This window comes from Muscardinus avellanarius (genome assembly GCF_963383645.1).
Source record: "Muscardinus avellanarius genome assembly, chromosome: 16".
NCBI classification, from domain to species: domain Eukaryota; kingdom Metazoa; phylum Chordata; class Mammalia; order Rodentia; family Gliridae; genus Muscardinus; species Muscardinus avellanarius.
Window position 1 is genome coordinate 62,027,056 of NC_137802.1, and position 19,341 is coordinate 62,046,396.

The 19,341-nt window shown below is 49.4% G+C and overlaps 1 protein-coding gene across 2 annotated transcripts in view; it reads right to left on the bottom strand.

Annotated features, from left to right (window-relative positions):
• Window positions 1–210: 210 nt before the first annotated feature.
• The window catches only part of RGS9 (regulator of G protein signaling 9), a gene marked incomplete at both ends in the record, with an annotated part of 80,114 nt that continues 60,983 nt past the window's right edge, over window positions 211–19,341 (bottom strand). For both annotated transcript variants that reach the window (XM_080713559.1, XM_080713558.1), the window contains 4 exons: window positions 211–355; window positions 1,082–1,551; window positions 15,981–16,098; window positions 18,325–18,419. In XM_080713559.1, coding sequence (XP_080569685.1) covers window positions 211–355; window positions 1,082–1,551; window positions 15,981–16,098; window positions 18,325–18,419 — 828 coding nt within the window. The remainder of the gene's footprint in view (window positions 356–1,081; window positions 1,552–15,980; window positions 16,099–18,324; window positions 18,420–19,341) is intronic.

The window sequence follows — 19,341 nt, forward strand, 5'->3', positions numbered from 1 at the left end:
GGGCCCCATGCCTTTCCGGCCAAGCGAGGGAAGTCAGGGGAAGGGAAGGGGTGAGCCACTGGGGGCCAGCTGGAGTGCTCTTCCCCGCACTCTGCGCTGTCTGGTCTCTCCAGCCCTCAAATACCATAAACACTACTCGAGAACAATTTGGTAGAGAGCAAGCACGCCCCGTGGCCCCCGCAGCGGCATCTGCAGAGACCCCAGCCCAGCTCAGCCCGCCTTCCCCTCCGCCAGGCTCTCCCAGGGACAGATGACTTCCTTGTCCGTGGCCCGGTCACCAGACTCTCCGGTGTCATCCGAGTCCATCAGGCAGGGCCCACTCTCCGTAGGCACGTCCATTTTGATCTGGAAAAAGCTGCAAGCACAAAAGGAAAACGCGCGTTGAAAGGGCCAGAGGGCAGGGAACCCCTACGTGCTCCTGACAGCCCCGGAGGAGACAGCGCAGCGGGTGGGGGCGTTGACCACGAGTTGCCTGTGCAGCCCTTAGCTCAGGGGTCCCTTCTTGGGGATTCCTACTTTTCTGCTGTATTAAAGATAATACCGAACAGGCTTTATGGCCCTTGTCAAGAATCTTGGTTTTGTATGGTTTGATGCGTTCAGGATGTCCCTGTAGAACTTACAGTTACTTAATTCTCAACCACTTTAAAGGGCTTCTGAGGACATGGCGACCCCAGAGAAGAGCCTATTAAAAGCCCAGACCCACATGTGAGTCATAACCGTGGCAGCTGTGTGAGGACACTCCCTGAGAAGACTGAGCGCACACACTCACCCCGTCCGGATCCCCTCCCAGGGCAACAGGGGAACCCTCCCCTTCCGCTCCCCCAAGCGACACAGGCAGAGGAGTGGCAGCCTCTGCCCCCTGCAGGACCATGCACACTGCGGGCCAGAGGCCAGGCTTCTCAGGTATCCATGGCAACCTAAGACCTCTGGGCTGTCACTTCCTTCCCCAAGCCCAGGCAGGACCCAACACAGGAACACGTTGGCTGTTTCCGGGTGACCCTGATTGTCTCCCCTGAAACTCAGTAAGGATGCAAGCCACACAGCCGCCGGTGGGCACGCCGCGGCCCAAGCCCCTGCTTACTTGGTCACTTTCTTGGGCTTCAGCCGTGGCAGCTGCGGGCCCACGTCCCCCAGGGGCTGCACCTTCCCGTGGGCCACAGCCGGGCACTTGGGTGAGAGCCTGGCAAAGACGGGCGAGGCCCAGCAGCCTCGTCTCAGAAACCTGCTGAAGGTCAGGGCGGCGCGGGCCTTGGCCGGGGCGCGGGACTGGCGGTCAGCAGAGGCCTCGCTGCTGTCAACAACCAGGGGCTCGCGGTGTGCGCTGGACCAGCTGGCCTCCGCCTTGGGTTCCTGGCCCGAGGAGCTCTCTAGGGCCACTTGGATGGGCGAGGGGCAGATGGCGATGCTGGGCCTCCGGATGAAGCGGCTGGGCGAGGGGAAGGGCCTCCTGGGGGAGCGGCAGGATGGGGAGAAGGGGCCCGAAGGAGAGGGGGGCACACAGGTCCCGGTGTACACGGCCAGGTGGGGGCTGGGGGCCAGTTGCTGGCCGGGCTGTAGAGAGCAAAGGGAGAGGATTCAGTGCAGCCCATCACCAGGCCCCAGAGGTGCCCTCTGCTAACTGAGCCCCCTTCCAAGAGTGTAGGCTTGCCCCCAGGGACTTGGGAAGGTCCCAAAGCCAATAGTGACAGTGGCCATACAGCCATCTAGAGGCCTCCTGCTCAGGGTCAATGCACCCCTGAGCCTTGGCCATAGTCCCCAGGGTGAGCAGATGCACCCCAGACAGGTGTATCCACAAACCCACCTTCCTCCACACTTGGGATGCAGGGCTGTGGCCAGGCTGATTCTCCATCCCTTCTCAACACCAGCCCCTAATGAGCAGCACCCCTCAGCCACCATACCCCGAGTCACCCCTTCACCGTCCTTGGCTCTGATCTCAGAGGCGTGTGACACTAGGTGGCAGAGGTCGAGGAGGTGGCAGAGGTCGTCCCAGCTCAGGTCTCGCAGCCTGAGGTTACCCTGTCCCAGGCTCCCGCCACACCCGCCCTGACAACCTTTGGGGTATCCAGCCCCCAAAACTTTGCAGTCCCTGCTCCTTGGACAGGCAGGACTGGGGAGGCCCAGAAGAAAGGCTGAATGTAGAGGCTGGGTGCTGATGAGTACGGGCCGAGGAGGTGGCTCAGAGGACAAAGGGGGAGTCGCTCAGCCTCCCTGGACCACCGTGGCCCCGGCATCCTGCGTGTTTGAGCAGCGGTGGGGTGGACTTGTGACATGTTTGCAGAGAGCTTGGTCCAGGCTGATGAAGGAAATTAAAATTGGGACTTCCAGTGACACTCTTGGCTTTGACCCCTCTTCCCTCCGCAGTTTGCTGGGCTTCCCCAAAAGGCCCACTGGGGTCACGCGCCACATCAAAGCACATGGACAGAAGTCTTGGAGCAGGGCAGGCCCGGTCTGTGGGACAGTTGGACCAATGCCACCTCAAGAGAGAATTCTAAGGGACTGCAGCGAGGAACAGGTCCTCTTGGGAGCAGCCCCATGGACATCTTGTTCAGAGGTCTCCTCCTGTCCCCAGGCCGCACACTGAGGCTGCCGGCTTCTGCAGGGCCAGGCCCCCCTTTAGGGCTATCTGAGTGGACCGGGCCCTACCTGAAGAAGGAGGCCGGTGGCCTAAGAACAGCCATTGGAGGGAGAGTCAGGCCAGTGGGTCACAGAGGCTAAGGGGCTGGGCTGGGCGGGCTGGGTGTCTCCCATCCTCTTGCACGAGACCCATCAAGTTCCAACAAGCCCCTGTTCTGAGCAGTATTTGGGGCTGCTGCTCCACTGCCCAGGATCCCACAGACCAGCCAGGCACCGGAGCCCAGGCCAGGCCCCAGCCCAGCCCAGAGACCTGAATTGATATACTGATAAGAACGGTATCGTTGGGACACAGGGAGAGCTTCGCAAATGCGAGGGAGGGCCCAGGCTGAGCACGTCACTCACAACCATTTGCTCCTAAGAACCGTGAGGTCCCCGTTGTTACCCTGTGTTACAAAGATGAGGAACCCCAGGGACGGTGGAGCAGGCCTTGAAACCTGGCCGTTGACTCCAGAGTGCGCAGGAGTGTGGGTGTCTAATGGCTGGCAGTTATATCAGCAGGACCCAGGGAACAAGTTATCAGTGCAGACCCCGGCCCCACCCAGGCCCACGAAGGAGACCATGGGGAGGGACGGGAGCACCGTCTCCCCAGGCTCGTACACTCCAGGCTCTTCTGCCCAGCGTGTGCGGGAAGCTCTTCCCTGTTCCCAACAACCCTTCCCTGCTATATGGAGGCTCATCTATACTTGGGACTCAGTCTGCTAAGATTCATAATAGCAGTGGGAAAAATCTGGGCCCTGATTAAGGGTTTAGCAGACAACTGTTAGGATAAACAGTATGGCTGGCTGAAGTGTGTGTGTGTGTGTGTGTGTGTGTGTGTGTGTGTGTGCGTGTGTGTGTGTGTTACTGGGGAAGTAACCCTGGGTGTTCTACCTCTAAGCTATTCTTTCAGCCCTATTTTAATTTTGAAACAGGATCTAGCTAAGTTGCTGAAGATTATCTCAAACCTGCCATCCTCCTGTCTCAGCCTTCCCTGTGCTGGGATTACAGGTATGCGCCACTGCACCCAAGATGGCCGAATAACTGATTAAACATTGTCTTGCTGTGATAGCTACGCTAGGAATCTATAACCACTTTATTTAATAGAACAGAAAATTGAAGCCCAAAAGGGCTTGTTACCTTCCCCAGGCCCTCATGACTGGTTAGTGACCATCGCATATAGAATTCTAAGGTGGTCCCCAAGATTCCCACCCCAGCCCTTGAGTGTGGGTGTAAACTGTGGATGTCACAGGATAGCGACTCCAGAGGTCAGGCTGTAGGATAAGGCACAATCAACTTTTTCCAAGGGAGAGTATCCAGTGAACTTGACCTCATCACACAAGCCCTTTAAATCTCAGGGACAGAAATCAGAGACCAAAGCAGAACAGGGACTGAAAGGGGGAGAGATTCTGCAAGATGGACACCCACCGCAAGGAACGTGACAACTCACAGGGCCAAGAGCGGTCCCCACCAACAGCCAGCAGCCTGAATGTGCTGGGAAGGGTCTGCCAAGGGGCTCCAGACAAGAGCACACTCAGCCTGGCTGAATGCCTGTGAACCCTGAGCAGGGAACCCGGCTGCCATGTATGGTCTGAAAATACCTACATCGAACTTCTCACCCCCCCAAGGTATTAAGAGATGGGACCTTTGGAGGTGGTCAGGAATGGGATGCGTGTCCTTATAAGAGACCCCAGAGAGCTAACTCAGCTCCTTACCACATGAGGTAATGGTGAGAAGACACACCTATGAGTCAGAAAGCTGGCCCTTGGACTCAGCCCATCCATGCCTTGATTGCGACTTTCCAAGCCTTCAGAACTATGGGAGACTTCTGTTGGTTATAAACTACCTGGTTTGTGGCATTTTGTTACAGCGACCTCAATGGATGAAGACAATGGGCTCATCCAGACAGCTGTAAGTTAAAAACTGATTGTTCCAGATCACTTATTAGGCAGTAAGAGAAAACAAAAGCCAAGACACAGAAATCAGCTGAGCCCAGGCCTGTGTGGCCCAAAAGCCCTGTTCTTCCTGACCCATGCTGTTATCCTACTGCTTGTGGGGTTCAGATAGAATTGGGGGTTCTACAGAGTGTGGGAAAAATACCCAAACTAAGAAGCAGGCTTTGACAAAAGAGATAGAGACATTAAAGCAGTCCCCCCACCCTGGGTTTATGAACTTGAATCTTAGAATTTGTGATAGGGTGTATTCATTCGAGTCACCCCTCCATGCCAGTCTGGTATGGAGCTGTACCTATCTTCTGTATTTCTATCTTTTTAATAAACTTTTTTAAATCTTAAAAAAAAAGAATTAGTGATAAACGTCTGCCATCATCCCACTTTATAGATCAGAAAATGGAGGCTCATGGAGATGATATAAGTTGACCAAGAGCAGACAACTTAAGACAGGATTGACCTCCACACATAACCTCTCCCAATTTAGTGTCCTCTCCCACCTCCTCCTTTCCTCTCCCTCTTTTGCCCAGCCCATTCCTCTAGCACCTCCTGTTGGCCGGGATGACTGACAAGACAGGAAAGGAAGGTGGCCACTACCTTTTTCACTTACCTGGCCTAAGATGGTCCTTTCTTCTGGGCAAATGGCCATTAGCCCAGGGGGCCTGGGTCACTCTAGGCAGGCTGCCTTTTCTAGCTCCTCCCATCAAGGATTCATGAATTCCCACTTTGGCCCCTCCACAGAGACCAGGGCTTGCACTTGGAGACCCAGTCCCTCTAACCCACGCCCCATACAGCAAAGCAACGGCATGCAAGACACATGGCAATGAAATGTGATAGGGCGCAGACAAAGTGAAGGAGAGCTGGGTTTTGTTTTGTTGCTGCTTTTTTATTGTGCAAAGGAACCAGAGAGGGAGAAAAGGAGCATGGAATGGAACAGATACATTGACATGAGAACATAGTCACAGACTTCTTAATGGAAGGCAAAGCAGGCAGTGCAGAGAGGTGCAGGGCATGTTTCTGTCCTCAGAAACTGGCTGGCAATTTGAAGAGGGCCTTGTGGCCCCCTGGACTCCTTTCCTAGGAGCAGGATGGTGAGCAGAGGGCCACACTCAGGTTCAGCATGCAGGGTATTCAGTTCTGCCTCAGTATTTTCCCATCTTCCCCACCTCCCCAAAAGCAGACAAGTTTGTTCCTTGGGGAAAAAATCCACTTGGGTGTCTATGTCAATTCTACCTGGGTAATAAGTCACCTCACTTGATGCAGTCTACCAGTCTACCATAAGGCCTTCCCAGCTGGGACTAACTCTTATCTCAGTCATGAAATTCAGGAGCACAGGACTGACCAGTCACTATGCTGTTGCTGGCCCATTTTCTCCTAAAAGCTACAGACAGGGGACATAACATCAGTTCTCCCCACCTTGAATGCACCCTATTATTCCCCAGAGAGTTCAGAGGGCTACACTGTAAGATTCTGAGAGAGAAGTAAGGTGGTGGTTTGGGGCAATACTGTTTTAACTGTTCTTAAGAAAGGCCTTAAACAATAAAGAATAATGAACCACTATACTGGACAACACTGATGGGTGGAAGAAAGCATAAGCTTACTCTAAGGCTATAAAATGATAAATATGAGGTGGTCTGAAAGCAAAAGTGATGGTGATGACAGTGATGGTGGTAGTGATGGTAGAAGTGATGATGTGGGGATAGTGATGATGGTGCTGATGGTGGTGATGATGATGGTGATGGTGGTGATGATGATGATGATGGTAATGATGGAGGTGGTGATGGTGATAATGATGGTAATGATGTTGATGGTAATGATGATGAGGTGATAGTCAGTTGTGATGATGATGGTAATGATATTGTTGGTGATGGTGGCAGTGATGATAATTGTCATGGTGATGATGATGTTGATGGTAATGATTGATGATGCTGCTGATGACACTGATGGTGATGATGATGATAATGGTGACGATGATGATGATATTGATGGTGATAATGATGCAGTGATAGTAAGAGTGGTAATGATGATGGTAATGATGTTGATGGTGATGGTGGCAGTGATGATAACTGTCATGGTGATGATGATGTTGATGGTAATGACTGATGATGATGATGATGACATTGATGGTGATGATGCTGCTGCTGATGATGTTGATGGTGATGATGATGATAATGGTGGTGATGATGCGGTGATAGTAAGAGTGGTAATGATGATGGTAATGATGTTGATGGTGATGGTGGCAGTGATGATAACTGTCATGGTGATGATGTAGATGGTGATGATGATGGTAGTGGTGGGGATGGGAATGGTAATGATGATGGTGGTGATAATAAGAGTGATGGTGATGATAATGATGTTGATGGTGGTGATAACAACAGCAACACGCATTTATTAAGCACTTATGATATGCCAGGCATGCCTCTAAGAACTTTACTCTTTTTTTGTCCCTGATCCTTGTATTTCTACTTACCATTTCTAATGAAGCAGTCTTTTCTCTAAAATCCATCTGGAAAATGAAATTCTACAAAGAATTCTGGTATCTCATGGAATAACATAGCCTAGCATAAGCTGTATACTTTGGGTAAAGAGACTTATTATGTGGTTAAAACTATGTCACTAAGAAATTAAGATACATGGTATAATAGAAACTAACATAATGATTTAAACATATTGGTAAAATTTTCCAAGTAAATACTGTTGATGATGACACTTGAGATCCACATGGGCCCTATGGTATTATTTTTAGGTTGAACTCATAGTAACAAAGTTAGCAGGAGCAGCTGCCACCTGCTAGAGCTCTAAGACCTCAGAATTAGGTAGGGACCCATGGCCCCATTGCTATCACATGTAAGAATTTCCTGGTGGAGTCCAGGATCAGAGAGTAGAGCACTAGTGAGCTCTTAAGTAGGGAAGAAGGCAGAAATAAGAATAGAAAATAGCTGGGATTGAAATTAGCAAAGCCATACAAAGGTACAAAGTCCTGCATCCCTAGGAGCCACATAGAGCTTTCAGGATGGATGGTCCAGGATGATCACTGCTTCCATTCACATCACCATCTAACTGTGCTATGGCCCTTCTGGTCTCCCCCAGTTTCCACTATGCCCTCCCAAAGCATCATGAGGTTTCCTTAGAACTCCACTGACTATGTTCTTTACTTAACTAGTTTTCCTGTTAACTGTAAGTGTCCCTGGGAAGGTGCCCCCCTCTCCCTCTCTCTCATATCTCTCTGAGGATGCTGAGCATTAACAGATGCTGAACGTCTTTAATGAATGTTGAGTAGTTGGGATACATAGAGGAAAACCGGTGGAGCCTGATCCCTCTATTCACCGAAGATAGAACTCTAGATCCCAGTCTTGGCAGACTACAAAAAAGCAAAACAAATCAAGCAAGAAAGTGATACAATGAGGTAAAGGGGAGACAGAGGGAGATAGATTTCTCAGCATTCACTTTGAACCAAACAATAACTCAAAGAAAAATTACAACTTCAGATAAGCTGAAGGTCAAAGCACACAGCTAAGAAAGACCAAAACCAGGTCTGCCTGAGTCTGAAATCTACATTCCTACCATTTAAGCCTGGATCTAGAAATAAAGTGTTCTCATATCACCTAGCTTTGAGAACCAAAAATCCAAGAACCACAATGCAGAGATTTGTTCATTCAGTGATGTTTAGAGACCAATCCCAAGCAGGACACTGGTCTGATCAGGAGCTGATAGCGTCTGGTTTTCTTAAAGTAGCCAGTGCTTTATGGAAGCCTTCTCTCATTTCTGTGGACATTCCCTAGTATTTTCTACTGAAAAAGTTCTGGGAATTTCAAAGGTTTCTCAAATATGCTGCCCAGCTGACCAAATGACCAAAGAGCATCAAAAAATCAATCTCTCCCTCTCCCTCTCCCTCTCCCTCTCCCTCTCCCTCTCCCTCTCCCTCTCCCTCTCCCTCTCCCTCTCCCTCTCCCCCTCTCTCTCTCTCTCTCTCTCTCTCTCTCTCTCTCTCTCTCTCTCTCTCTCTCTTTCTGTCTTGTCTGTCTGCCTTCTACCTTTAAAAACACAGAAGGTCCTGGATAAAGAAACTGGACACTTCCTCCCTCTCCTAGCTTGACACCTTTGTATACACTTCTCTTTGGACCTATGTCACATCTCCATCAGCTGACAGGAAGTACCAAGAGCTTCCTGCAGCCACCTGGCCCTCTCTGGACCATTATCTCACCAAAGACCACAAATCCTATTAAATCTCAAAACCTGGCCTCACCCTAAATGAATACCTCAAGCTCCCCTATTTTCCACTTCACAAACTCTGAACTGCAGCAACAAGAAATGAACTGTTCTCCTTTGAGACCAACCTGGACTGTGGTCTAATCCCCTCCAGACTCATTTGGGCTTTTCCTTATCAATGATTCCTTTTCTTACCTCTTCATCCCACTACACCCTTGTCCTTTAAAATACGTCTCCCTTACTCTACATCTCCCAGTTACCACTGCATTCCTCACCTTCACCCCAAATTCCATGAAATAGTAATCTATGCTCGCCACCTACTCTCTTTTCCCCCAATATATTCTTCCATAAAATCTGGCTTCTGCCCTTACAATTCCACTAAAATTTGCCCCCTCAAATATTCCAGCTGCTAAATCCAGTGGGTTCTTCCACTTCAACATACTCAACTCCTTGACTGGCTAGAACAGGAAGGGTAATGCTGCAGTTAACTTCAATCCCTCAGTAACTTCTTATAATAAAAGTTCGTTTTTTGGGGGGTTCACATAAGGTCCAACCTGGAACAAGTGGTTGCCTGTATCTCATGGCTGTGCTACTTGGAAGATAATGTAGACTCCAAGTCCACAGTAGCATGTGAGGTGGATGTGGAACATCAGGCTCTTAACTTCAGCACAGCCCATTGGCCAGTACTGGTCATGTGACCCCCATCTAGCTGCAAGGGAAGCCAGGAAGTGTAAGGGCACATGGAGACTATTTTAATGAGCACTAACTTCACACAATAATTCTACTGTGTTATAATTGTTGATAATTCGCTCATATCTTCTCATCTTCTCTATGATACATCTAACACCTCTCTGATTGCATTCCTAACTTTCTTCTCTGGTACCATTAGAAGTGACTTCCACTAAAATTCCCTCATAACCTTCTTTTCTCTCCCTGCCCCCCCCCCATTTCCTTGCATTCTTGACCACTTTCACATCTTCAACAATCACTTCCTGGTGAATGAATTCATCTAAAACTACTCCCCTTCTGTAATTCAGAATTACTCAAACCAGCTTGATTTTTCTTCAGAGCACATATCTCCACTAAAATGTAAATTTGATGAAATTGAACCTGACTGTTCTGCATCCTTCATGCTTTAAATAGGAATGGTTTAGAAATCAGAAGTACATTGTCATCTTCCTGTGGGGACCTAGGGGTTAGGGGAGAATCTAGGTTAACAGGACTTGAATGCCTCATCTCATGATACAATAGAGTTCTAAAACTAACTCTCTCTCTCTCTCTCTCTCTCTCTCTCTCTCTCTCTCTCTCTCTCTCTCTCTCTCTCTCTCTCTCTCTCTCTCTCTCTTTGCTTGGTATTTGTCAAAAACCTCAGAGCAAATATTCATGTTAAAAACATTTAAAAATGTACTGTTCAATTGTGATAACTCAAGTCTGCTGACGTACATTGTGCCCAGCCTTACTAGTTAAAATTTGTTTTCTATTTATCATTACAGAAAGATAATATGATATGATATGCTTATAAGTTCCCTTAACTGCTTCCTGGAAGGTGGGAGACTATAATTATTAACCATAGGTCTCTGCTTTCCACCTGGAAAATTCTATTCCATCTTTGAGGTCTAATTTCTTTAACAGCTCCAGATAAGATCAATCACTTCCTCCCAGACATGCTCCTTCCTTCTGTCAGTGCCACCAGGAGAGTTCTGTGTCCTCCATCTGTGAGTTCCACAGTGTATCTGCCACTCTTCTAGGCTGGGTCCTGCAACCTCACAGTGTCTGCTAAAAAAGGGCTTGGCAAATGTTTCTCACATGAATGGTGCACACATTTTCATCTGAGACTCCAGAACTTTCCCCACACATCCCTAACCATCACCACAAAATCCAGCCTTCCTTCCATCATCTACATCATCTTGACGGTCACTTCTGTCTTGGGACAGAAGTCCAAGCCTTTGTGTCTTCTTCAACTCCTCTCATATCCACCTGTTGTTGACTGGATCTTATACTCTCTACCTCCTCATCTCTCTGATCCCATAACTTCACAGCTAATCCAGACCTTCATTTGAGGGAGACCTGAGCAACAGCTTCTCAACCCATCCTCTCTCCTCAACTCCATCCTCTCTCCTCAACTCCTCCTCTTCCAGTTTGCTGAAGCCCATCAGACATGAGGAGAACCAACCACATGACCATACTGTATCAGTCTGAGGGCACAGTAAACAAGATATGGTCTTTCCTCTTTAGAAATGCTACAGAAGCAGAGTGTGGTGACACATGCTTATAATCCTAGTACTTGGGTGGCTGAGAGTGGAGGATCACAAGTTTGAAGCCAGCCTCAGCAACTTAGCAAGACCATATCTCAAATATAGAAAATATAAAGGACTAGGAGTATAACTGAGAGGTAGAATGCGCCTGAATTCAATCTCTAGTACCAATAAGTAGATACATAAATAAGTAAATAAGTAAGTAAATAAGTAAATAAGAAAGTTCTATATGCCAGTAGGGGGAAAAATACATCTAAACTGAGCCAGGCGTGGTAGCATGCACTTGTATTCCCAGCATTTGGGAGGCTGAGACAGGAGGATCACAGTTCTCAGACAGCTTCAGCTACTTAGTGAGGATCTTTGCAACTCAGTGAGACCCTGTTTTAAAATAAAGAATGAAAGGTGCTGGGGCCTCCAAGGCCGGAATTGGAGCCTGCCGAGGGGTTGGGCTGGTGCCAGGGACAGTGGCCGGCATCGGAGCCTTCCATGAGGCAAGGCAGCTACTGAGGCCTCTGAAGCTGGGATCGGAGCCTGCCGAGGGGTTAGGCCGGTGCTGGGGCCAGCAAGGCCAGCATCGGAGCCTACCATGAGGCAAGGCCAGTGCTGGGGCTTCCGAGGCTGGGATCGGAGCCTGACGAAGGGTTAGGCCAGTGCTGAGGCCAGCGAGGTCGGGATCGGAGCCTGCCATGAGGCAAGGCCGGTGATGGGGCCTCCGAGGCCGGGATCGGAGCCTGCTGAGGGGTTAGGCTGGTGCCGGGGCCAGTGAGGCCGGGATCGGAGCCTGCTGTGAGGCAAGGCCAGAGCTGGGGCCTCCAAGGCCAGGATCGAAGCCTGCTGAGAGGTTAGGCCGGGGCCGGGGCCAGCAGCTGACATCGGAGCCTGCCGTGAGGCAAGGCCGCTACTGAGGCCTCCGAAGCTGGGATTGGAGCCTTCCTTGAGGCTAGGCCGGTGCTGGGGCCACCGAGGCTGGGATCGGAGTCAGCCGAGGGGTTAGGCCAGTGTCTGGACCAGCGAGACCAGAATCGGGGCCTCCCATGAGGCAAGGCCACTGCTTGAGCCAGCGAGGTCTGGATCAGTCCACCGGGTAGCGAGGCCACTACTGGGGCCATCAAGAGTGGGATCGGTACTTGCAACGCGGCATGCACAGAAAAATATCGCAGAAAATAAAAACCAGAAGCTTCCCCTAATCAGCAATAACTAGGAGGAAAGGGGCAACAAGAAGAGGTTGAGCTATAGAAAGGGCCCTGTAGTGAAGCAACTAAGGTGACCAATCAGAGGGTACGGAATAGGGGAGGATGGAGCCTCTTTAAAAAGCAGGAGGTACATAAACAAATGTATCAAAGTTAATCACCAAACAAGCATGGGATCGAGGGAGGGGGAGGGAATGGGATGGGGGCTGGATGAGGGCTAATTGGATGATGTGTGCTTGTATATCCTCTCAAGTCTTGTATTCCAATGTGATGTATGATTACAATGCACCAATAAAAATAAATTAAAAAAATAAAAATAAAGAATGAAAAATAGGACTGGGGGTATAGTTCAGAGGTAGAATGCCCCTGGGTTCCATTCCCAATACCACAAAAAAAAGAATGAAAAATATATCTAAACTGATTTTTTCAATATGGTATAGTCACAGGCAGAGAAGGGGCGTTTAAACCAGCCAGGGTTGAGATGGTGTCTGCCGTGCTGCCAGGACCCACTTCCTAAAGCCCAGCTTTGGTCTCAAAACCAAGAACCTCCTCAGCTCATAGGCAACAGAAAAGAATCCACGTTCCAGCAGGTGGCCTTCCATTGTACAATATCACCAGCTATTCCAGACCTGCTGTTCATAGACCCTGTGCTCTGAGCCACCAGTTATATCAACTTGGCCTGCTCAGGGGCACTGGCTGAGGCACAAGCCAGGGTCAAATCTAGCCAGGTACTTAGTGAATGTGTCTGTCTGGAGGGAGCCCCCTTTGCCTAATCCCATGTGCTACGTCTGGGTCAGCAATAGGTCTGCCAGAGTCTGCTCCCCAGTAAATATATAAGGACACCCCTCTCTTCTTCCAGATGCACTAGAGAAAGAGACTCCTCCACAAACCTCTCAATCTCCCATGTCAATTCTCTCCCAACTCTGGGCTCCTCTCATGGGCTGTGCACCGCCCAGTTTCCACTACGCTCTGCTTCTTACAGTCAGACACTACCTGGCCCATTTTTGTATCCACCTCAGCACCCTCCACTGATTCTCACACAAAATTGGTCTTTCAGATACACTTATGGCACAATATTCCAGGAATGAAGCCACACATCCCATACCTCCCGTCAGATGGACAGTGACTAGACTCTTACTTATCCATCCATTCAGTAAAGAATGATTGCCAACTTTGTCTTCATGACTGTGCCTCTCAAGATTGTAGGATGTGTGTGTCTGATGTACAGTAGGTCTCTGCCGATAGGTAGGCAGAATCTAGCACATCCGTGACACAGAGCACCTGGTAATCTATTGAAGAACCAGAGATACACAAAGCACAAACCATGGAGAGTAAGATGGTATAAAGTGAACCAGAGATGCCCAGGACAGAGTCAGTGTCCCAGAGAATTCATGATACATTTTATATCCACCACCCTGACCACCATTTTGCTAGGTGCGTGATGTCAGCACATATGGAGTCACTAGAAGGGACAAAAAAATATTCTCTGGTTTCATGATTCTCAAACCTTCCCACTAAAGTAGGCCAATGGCAGTAGATCGGGGTAACCGTGCTCCCCCAGGAGTCTGAGGGCAGAGCCTGAAACTGCCACAGCCAAGCACAAGATGTCTTTGATGTCTCCGGGTTTTGCTCTTTAAAAATTCATGGACATTCTGCATTCTATTTCATAATATATTCATGATTGTCTTCATGTAAAATTTTCAAAATTATCTAACTTTCCTCCTATCCCAAATCTTCAATTAAAACTGATGTACCCCCTAACTGCCCCATCCTGATAGTTCTTTGGAATTCAAAAAGTCTGTTTTAAGAATAAATCTTGTCTAGTCCCCACCCCCGCACCCCTTTTTTTTTTTTTCACAAGTAAGGAAGAGGCAGAGACGTTCACTACTTAAAACCTCCACTGAAGGAATTCTCTGGAGCCAGGAGAAGACACCAACATTCTTCAAGAGAGATATGGGCAAAGCATATCCTTTGGTTTTCTTCCAGAGTGTGAAGCTAGTCTGTGACCAGTGAGATCAGGAAATGTAAGCTCTCCTCTTTGCAACTGAAATCATCTTGCCAACATGGGGACAATCATCACCAACATCTTAATCATCTTTGGCCAACTGTTTCTATCATTGCCTCAAAGAGAGTCTGCACACAGCCCATTTTATGCATCACGACACTCTATCCACTTTCTCTATAACACACTCCACGGATTTTACCATATGTTTGTTGGTGTTACTGCTTACAGTGATGGCCTCGATTATTTACACTTCCCTGAGTCCATGTCTTTTGCCATGAGACTTTGATTTTTCTAAACAGGTAGATTCACGTCTCCCCACCCCTTAAATCTAGGCTGGCTTTGAGAGTTGGTCTGGCCAATACAGAGAGATGGAAGGAGCCCTGCAAAGCCTAATTTCTACTAGTTTCCTTATAGTTCTACCCTCATCAGGGGCTCATGAGTGGTCCAGCCTGTTAGCCAATGAGAGACAAGTGAAGCGGGATGAGAAGACTCATTCTACTCATCCCAGCCTAGACCACAGGAGACCAACTCCCACACATGTGAGAGGACCTCGCCAACACAGAGCTGCGGAGATGACCCACATGCATGAACAGTAAACACTGTCGCGTGCCACTCTCGTGGTGTGGTTGGTAGTTATACGGCAATAGCGACTGTGTTCGCCAATGCCTGGCACATGACAGATGCTCAATAAACGTGGTGAGTGAGTGAGTGAGTGAGTGAGTGAGTGAGTGAGTGAGTGAGGAGGACCCCTGCTTTGTGAAGCTGGTCTCTTGCTCATGTCCCTGTTCTCTCTTTGCATAGAGACATATAGGCTCTAACATCCAAGAATGACCTTAGTAACCTTACAAGGTCAGGGTGTAAACTGTCTTTTCTCTCCATCCCTGACCACAGAGTTGGCCTCGTATAGAGCTATAAAGGAGGGAAGAGCCAACAACTAGAAATATCCTTGATCCTAAGTCATCTTGAAAATATCACAATGTCCACCGTTCTTCTTCCTATGAATGCAGACATCAGTGCCTCTGTTCTTTAGCCGAAAAGGTGTACCTCAGAGGGCCATTTCATCCTGACCCCTCTGCCCTGGCTCCTTCATTCCTACAAGCTGTTTATCCATACCATATATATAAGAAAATGGGGAACAAAAGGAAAAAAAAAGAGAGCTCACTAACCCTGAAGCAACTGTGGCTAAGAACAAACCAGCAGGCAGGTATAACAGAAGGGAGAGGCACTGCAGGGGAACCCTGGAACTGGCCCCTTGGTGAGATCTCCCTCTGTTTACAATCAGAATCTGAGTTAGAGAGGCGGAATGAGAATTTTCGTAAAGCTATTTTAAACAAATGCATCTTCAAGAACTAAGCCCTGGGGTGAGAAGAAGCCTTCTCTCCCATTTTCCAGACCTAATGGTGGTACGCAAAGCCACTGGCTTTCCTTGTGGTTCTCGCCACGAGAACTCGCTGAGGTCAGACAGGTGGCATGAAGCAACTAGGTCAGGTGACTCCTCATCACAGCCGTGTCCCTTGGTGAGTGGAGCAGGGACACGGGCACTGGTGTTGGAATGTCCACCACAGGGGAAGTTAGAGGAGTCTGGGATTAGCCCATAGATCCTATCACCCCACTAATGGGAAACGGAATCTTCTAGACTTCGATCCTACCTTTCTTTGCTAGCGTCTCCCCAGTGCACCTCCCTCCCCACCCCGGAATCACAGATCTATTTAGGAGGCAGCTCCTTTCTGAGTTGGCTTCTCCGGTCCAGCTTGCTCATGACCTGGGTGATGTCCACCGTGTTGGCGGCTTCCCGAGCCTTGGCTTCTTCTTCCAGCTGCCGCAGGATGACAGGGCTCGGGCTGGAGCGCAGGTGACGCCGCATAAATGGGAGGCTGGAGCTGGAGGGGAAGACAGGATGGCGGTTGGTGGAGAGAGAACCACGGTGCTGGCCCGGGGATGCTGCCGTGCCTGCGGGGGCCTGGGCTAGAAGACCAGAATCCGTGCCTGTTCCCTTGTTCTCCCAGTGAGCACCAAGTAGTGTCCTCAGCTATTTCCTTCATTCCTACAAGCTGAGGTGACACTTTCCTTCCCCCTTGGAGGACAGGCCCACCTGCCTGTCGGATTTTAGGTGAGGCACGGGCCAGGTCAGCCTCTTTGGATGGTAAAGATGACAGGCATGCCTTCTTGGACAGCAATCTGTTATCTCAACATCCTGTAAGAGCTTTATGAAAGTAAAGCAGGCTCGAATAGTGGAAGCCTGAGGGTTCCAGCCTCAGGGCAGAGTTGGGCATTCATTGGTTCTCAAAATCTAAGGCTCTGGGAAGGAATAAAGGGCCAGACGGTCCAACAGGGCTGAGCCCCAGTGGGTGGAGAAAGTGAGAGGCACAGACAGACGGCAGGCTAGTGGTCCCCACGCATGCACAGTTATCTTGGAGTAAAGGAGAACCTTCTTCAGAAGCCAAACATGGATTCCTGGCACAGAACTGTCCCCGACATTCCCAAGAGCCAGGGCAAAGCTCCCGGTTTCCTGGTAATGCAGGGGAGGCTGAGCAGATGATACCACCACCTATGTGGGCCCCGGCTTGGGGAACAAGCATTCCAGCAGCAATGACCGACTGAAGGCTCAGGACATACCCCAAATTTCTGGACCGCATCTCTTGTATCTATCGTAAGGGGGTAGAGACTCCCCTACTTCCTGGAACATTGGGTATCGCACTAGCCCTGCAGTTCTAAAGGCTTGGAGTTTACAATTGCCTTGTCCTGAGAAGATTCACCTGCACAGTATTTTATACTTGCGATTTAGAGCCACCGCAACACCTGCCCGGGGACAGGCATGAAAGCAGGCACACGTGGCTTTCACTCTTGACAGTGGTGACAATATTCCCAGGCTACCATACCCCAGACCGAAGCCAGGCATGGCCCCAGCGGTCTTGCCACCCCAGGCCCATGAAGTTGTGGCTGTGCCAGGCAGGACGGAAGCCAGATGTGCACATCTGCTCCAACTGATCGAATATTTGGAGAGAGACATAGGAGAGTCCTCTCTCCTACCCACGCTGCTTTTTGGCAGAACTTCTGGAGCTGCTGCAGCTCCTTTTTTGTGGCTTAAAGGCGAAACTCTCAAGCCCTCCTGCAGTTCTGAACTCTCATCCTTACTCGGTAGACCTAGAACCAGTCACAAAGAACCCCTTTCTCTCCTGTCCATAACGGGACCCATTGTGCTCAAGAATGGAACGAATTTGGGGCTTTTTTATTTTTTACCCCCTTAAGCCCCTTTGATTAAAGACTCTGGTCCAACTGCACCCCTTTTGAATTGACTGAAGATGTTGGAAAAAAGCCCAGTGTGAGGGAATGGACAAACAGGAGCATTTACCAATCATGGGGGACGGGACACATGGCTGGCGGCGTTTTGGAAACCTCTGCCAGGGTCCCACGACTGTGTTCAAGCCATCATTTGGTTCCTCTTTTGAATCTCCAATCCGTATAGAGTACCCCTCCCCCAATAAAGAGTTCAGTCTGCCCCTTGGAACATTATGTCACCCAGTATCCCGACGGCTCTACGGGATGAAGCCGTCCACATTCCCAGGGCAGATGAATGAGCTAATGGACCTCTAAGAAGTCTTCCCTGGAGGCAGCAGGCACTCTGGGGATGTTTCCTGTCCATTTCCCCTAATAATCAAGCATTTTCTTTTGTGGTGTGATCTGCTATCCTCTCAAAAGTCTCGGAACGATGCAGACACAAGGGTACAGCTACGTGAATTTCTGTGTATCTACTTAGAGAATTCCCAGGCCTTACTTTGCAGATAGAGATATGCAGTGATATACAAAAAATAAAACCACCGGGATGTTTTTATTTGTGATCAGGGTAATTTGGGGGCTGATCATCAGAACACTTTTGCACCAGCATTCAGGGAAATAAAACTTTCCTGGAGATGATTACTATTGTATTCTACCTTGCTGGTGTGATTTCAGGGCATCATAAAGGAGACGAGGGACTGATTGGCTGAACAAGACATCCTGTACCCCAATATTTCCATCAAAGCAAGTATCCTGAGAGGAGCCGACTGGCTGAGTGAGAACCCACTGCTCTGCCAACCCAAGAGCAGGCAACCCGCCCTCACACGCACCCCACTTGCCTTCTCTTGGAGGTCTCCTGAGGTTCAATAGCTTTGGCCAGCATTTCCTTATAGATGGGAGATTTTAAATAACGAGCGTAAGAATCCTAGTAGGGTCAAGAGCAGAAGGGCAGGTATGTGAGGGAACAAGTCAAATGAACACGCTGGCCTCTTCTGAACCCTCCTTTGGTGGGAGAAGGGCAGAGCGAACAGAATCGGTCTCTCTGGGGACAAGTCGTTCAGGAAGGTTTGAAGACAGTTGCTCTCAAGCGTGGGCCCCAAACCAGTAGCATCAATTTTACCCTGGAACTCAAGAGAGATGCCCGATCTCAGACCCATCCCAGTCCTACCTCCTAGAAAATTCCTAGGTGGGAAAACCTGTATTTAGGACACAGTCTAACCCCCACAGTATTGAAAAGCCAGCGAGAGACAAGAGGATAGTGACCGGCTCCCTCCGACGCCTTCTTCCAGGGAAAGCAAGGAGCCACGGGCAGGGGCCCACTTCTAAGCCCGCTAGGGTCCCTTTCTGCTCTGAGTTTTTGGTATAAGGACAAATGAATAACAAGGAAAAGATTAAGACTTAGATGATTTCGTGGGGATGTTTCCTGGGCCCCGGGGCAGGTTCAGGGAAATGGCTTCACGAACACTTGCTGTGTCTAAGCCAGCTGAAAATTCTGGTCAGAAGAAAAAGAGGACAAAGCCCAGCACAACAGCCCAGGGCTTGAGAACAATCTAAAAGAGTTACTGAAGCAGTATGGTCCTCAAGGTTAAAGGACTTCAGGGACAGTTCTGAGAGGTAGGCGAGTCTGAGAACAGGGACACTGGGGCCATTGGGTCATGTCGAGCTTGTCTCCATAGATGCAGCTTCCAGGGACATGGAGTCCAGGAAGAACATCCATCACGACAGGCGCACGCCTGTAATCCCAACACGTGGGAGGCTGAGACAAGAGGAACCCAGTTCGTGGCCAGCCTCAGCTACTTAGTGAGGCCCTCTGCAACTCAGTGAGACCCTGTTTCAAAATAAAGAAT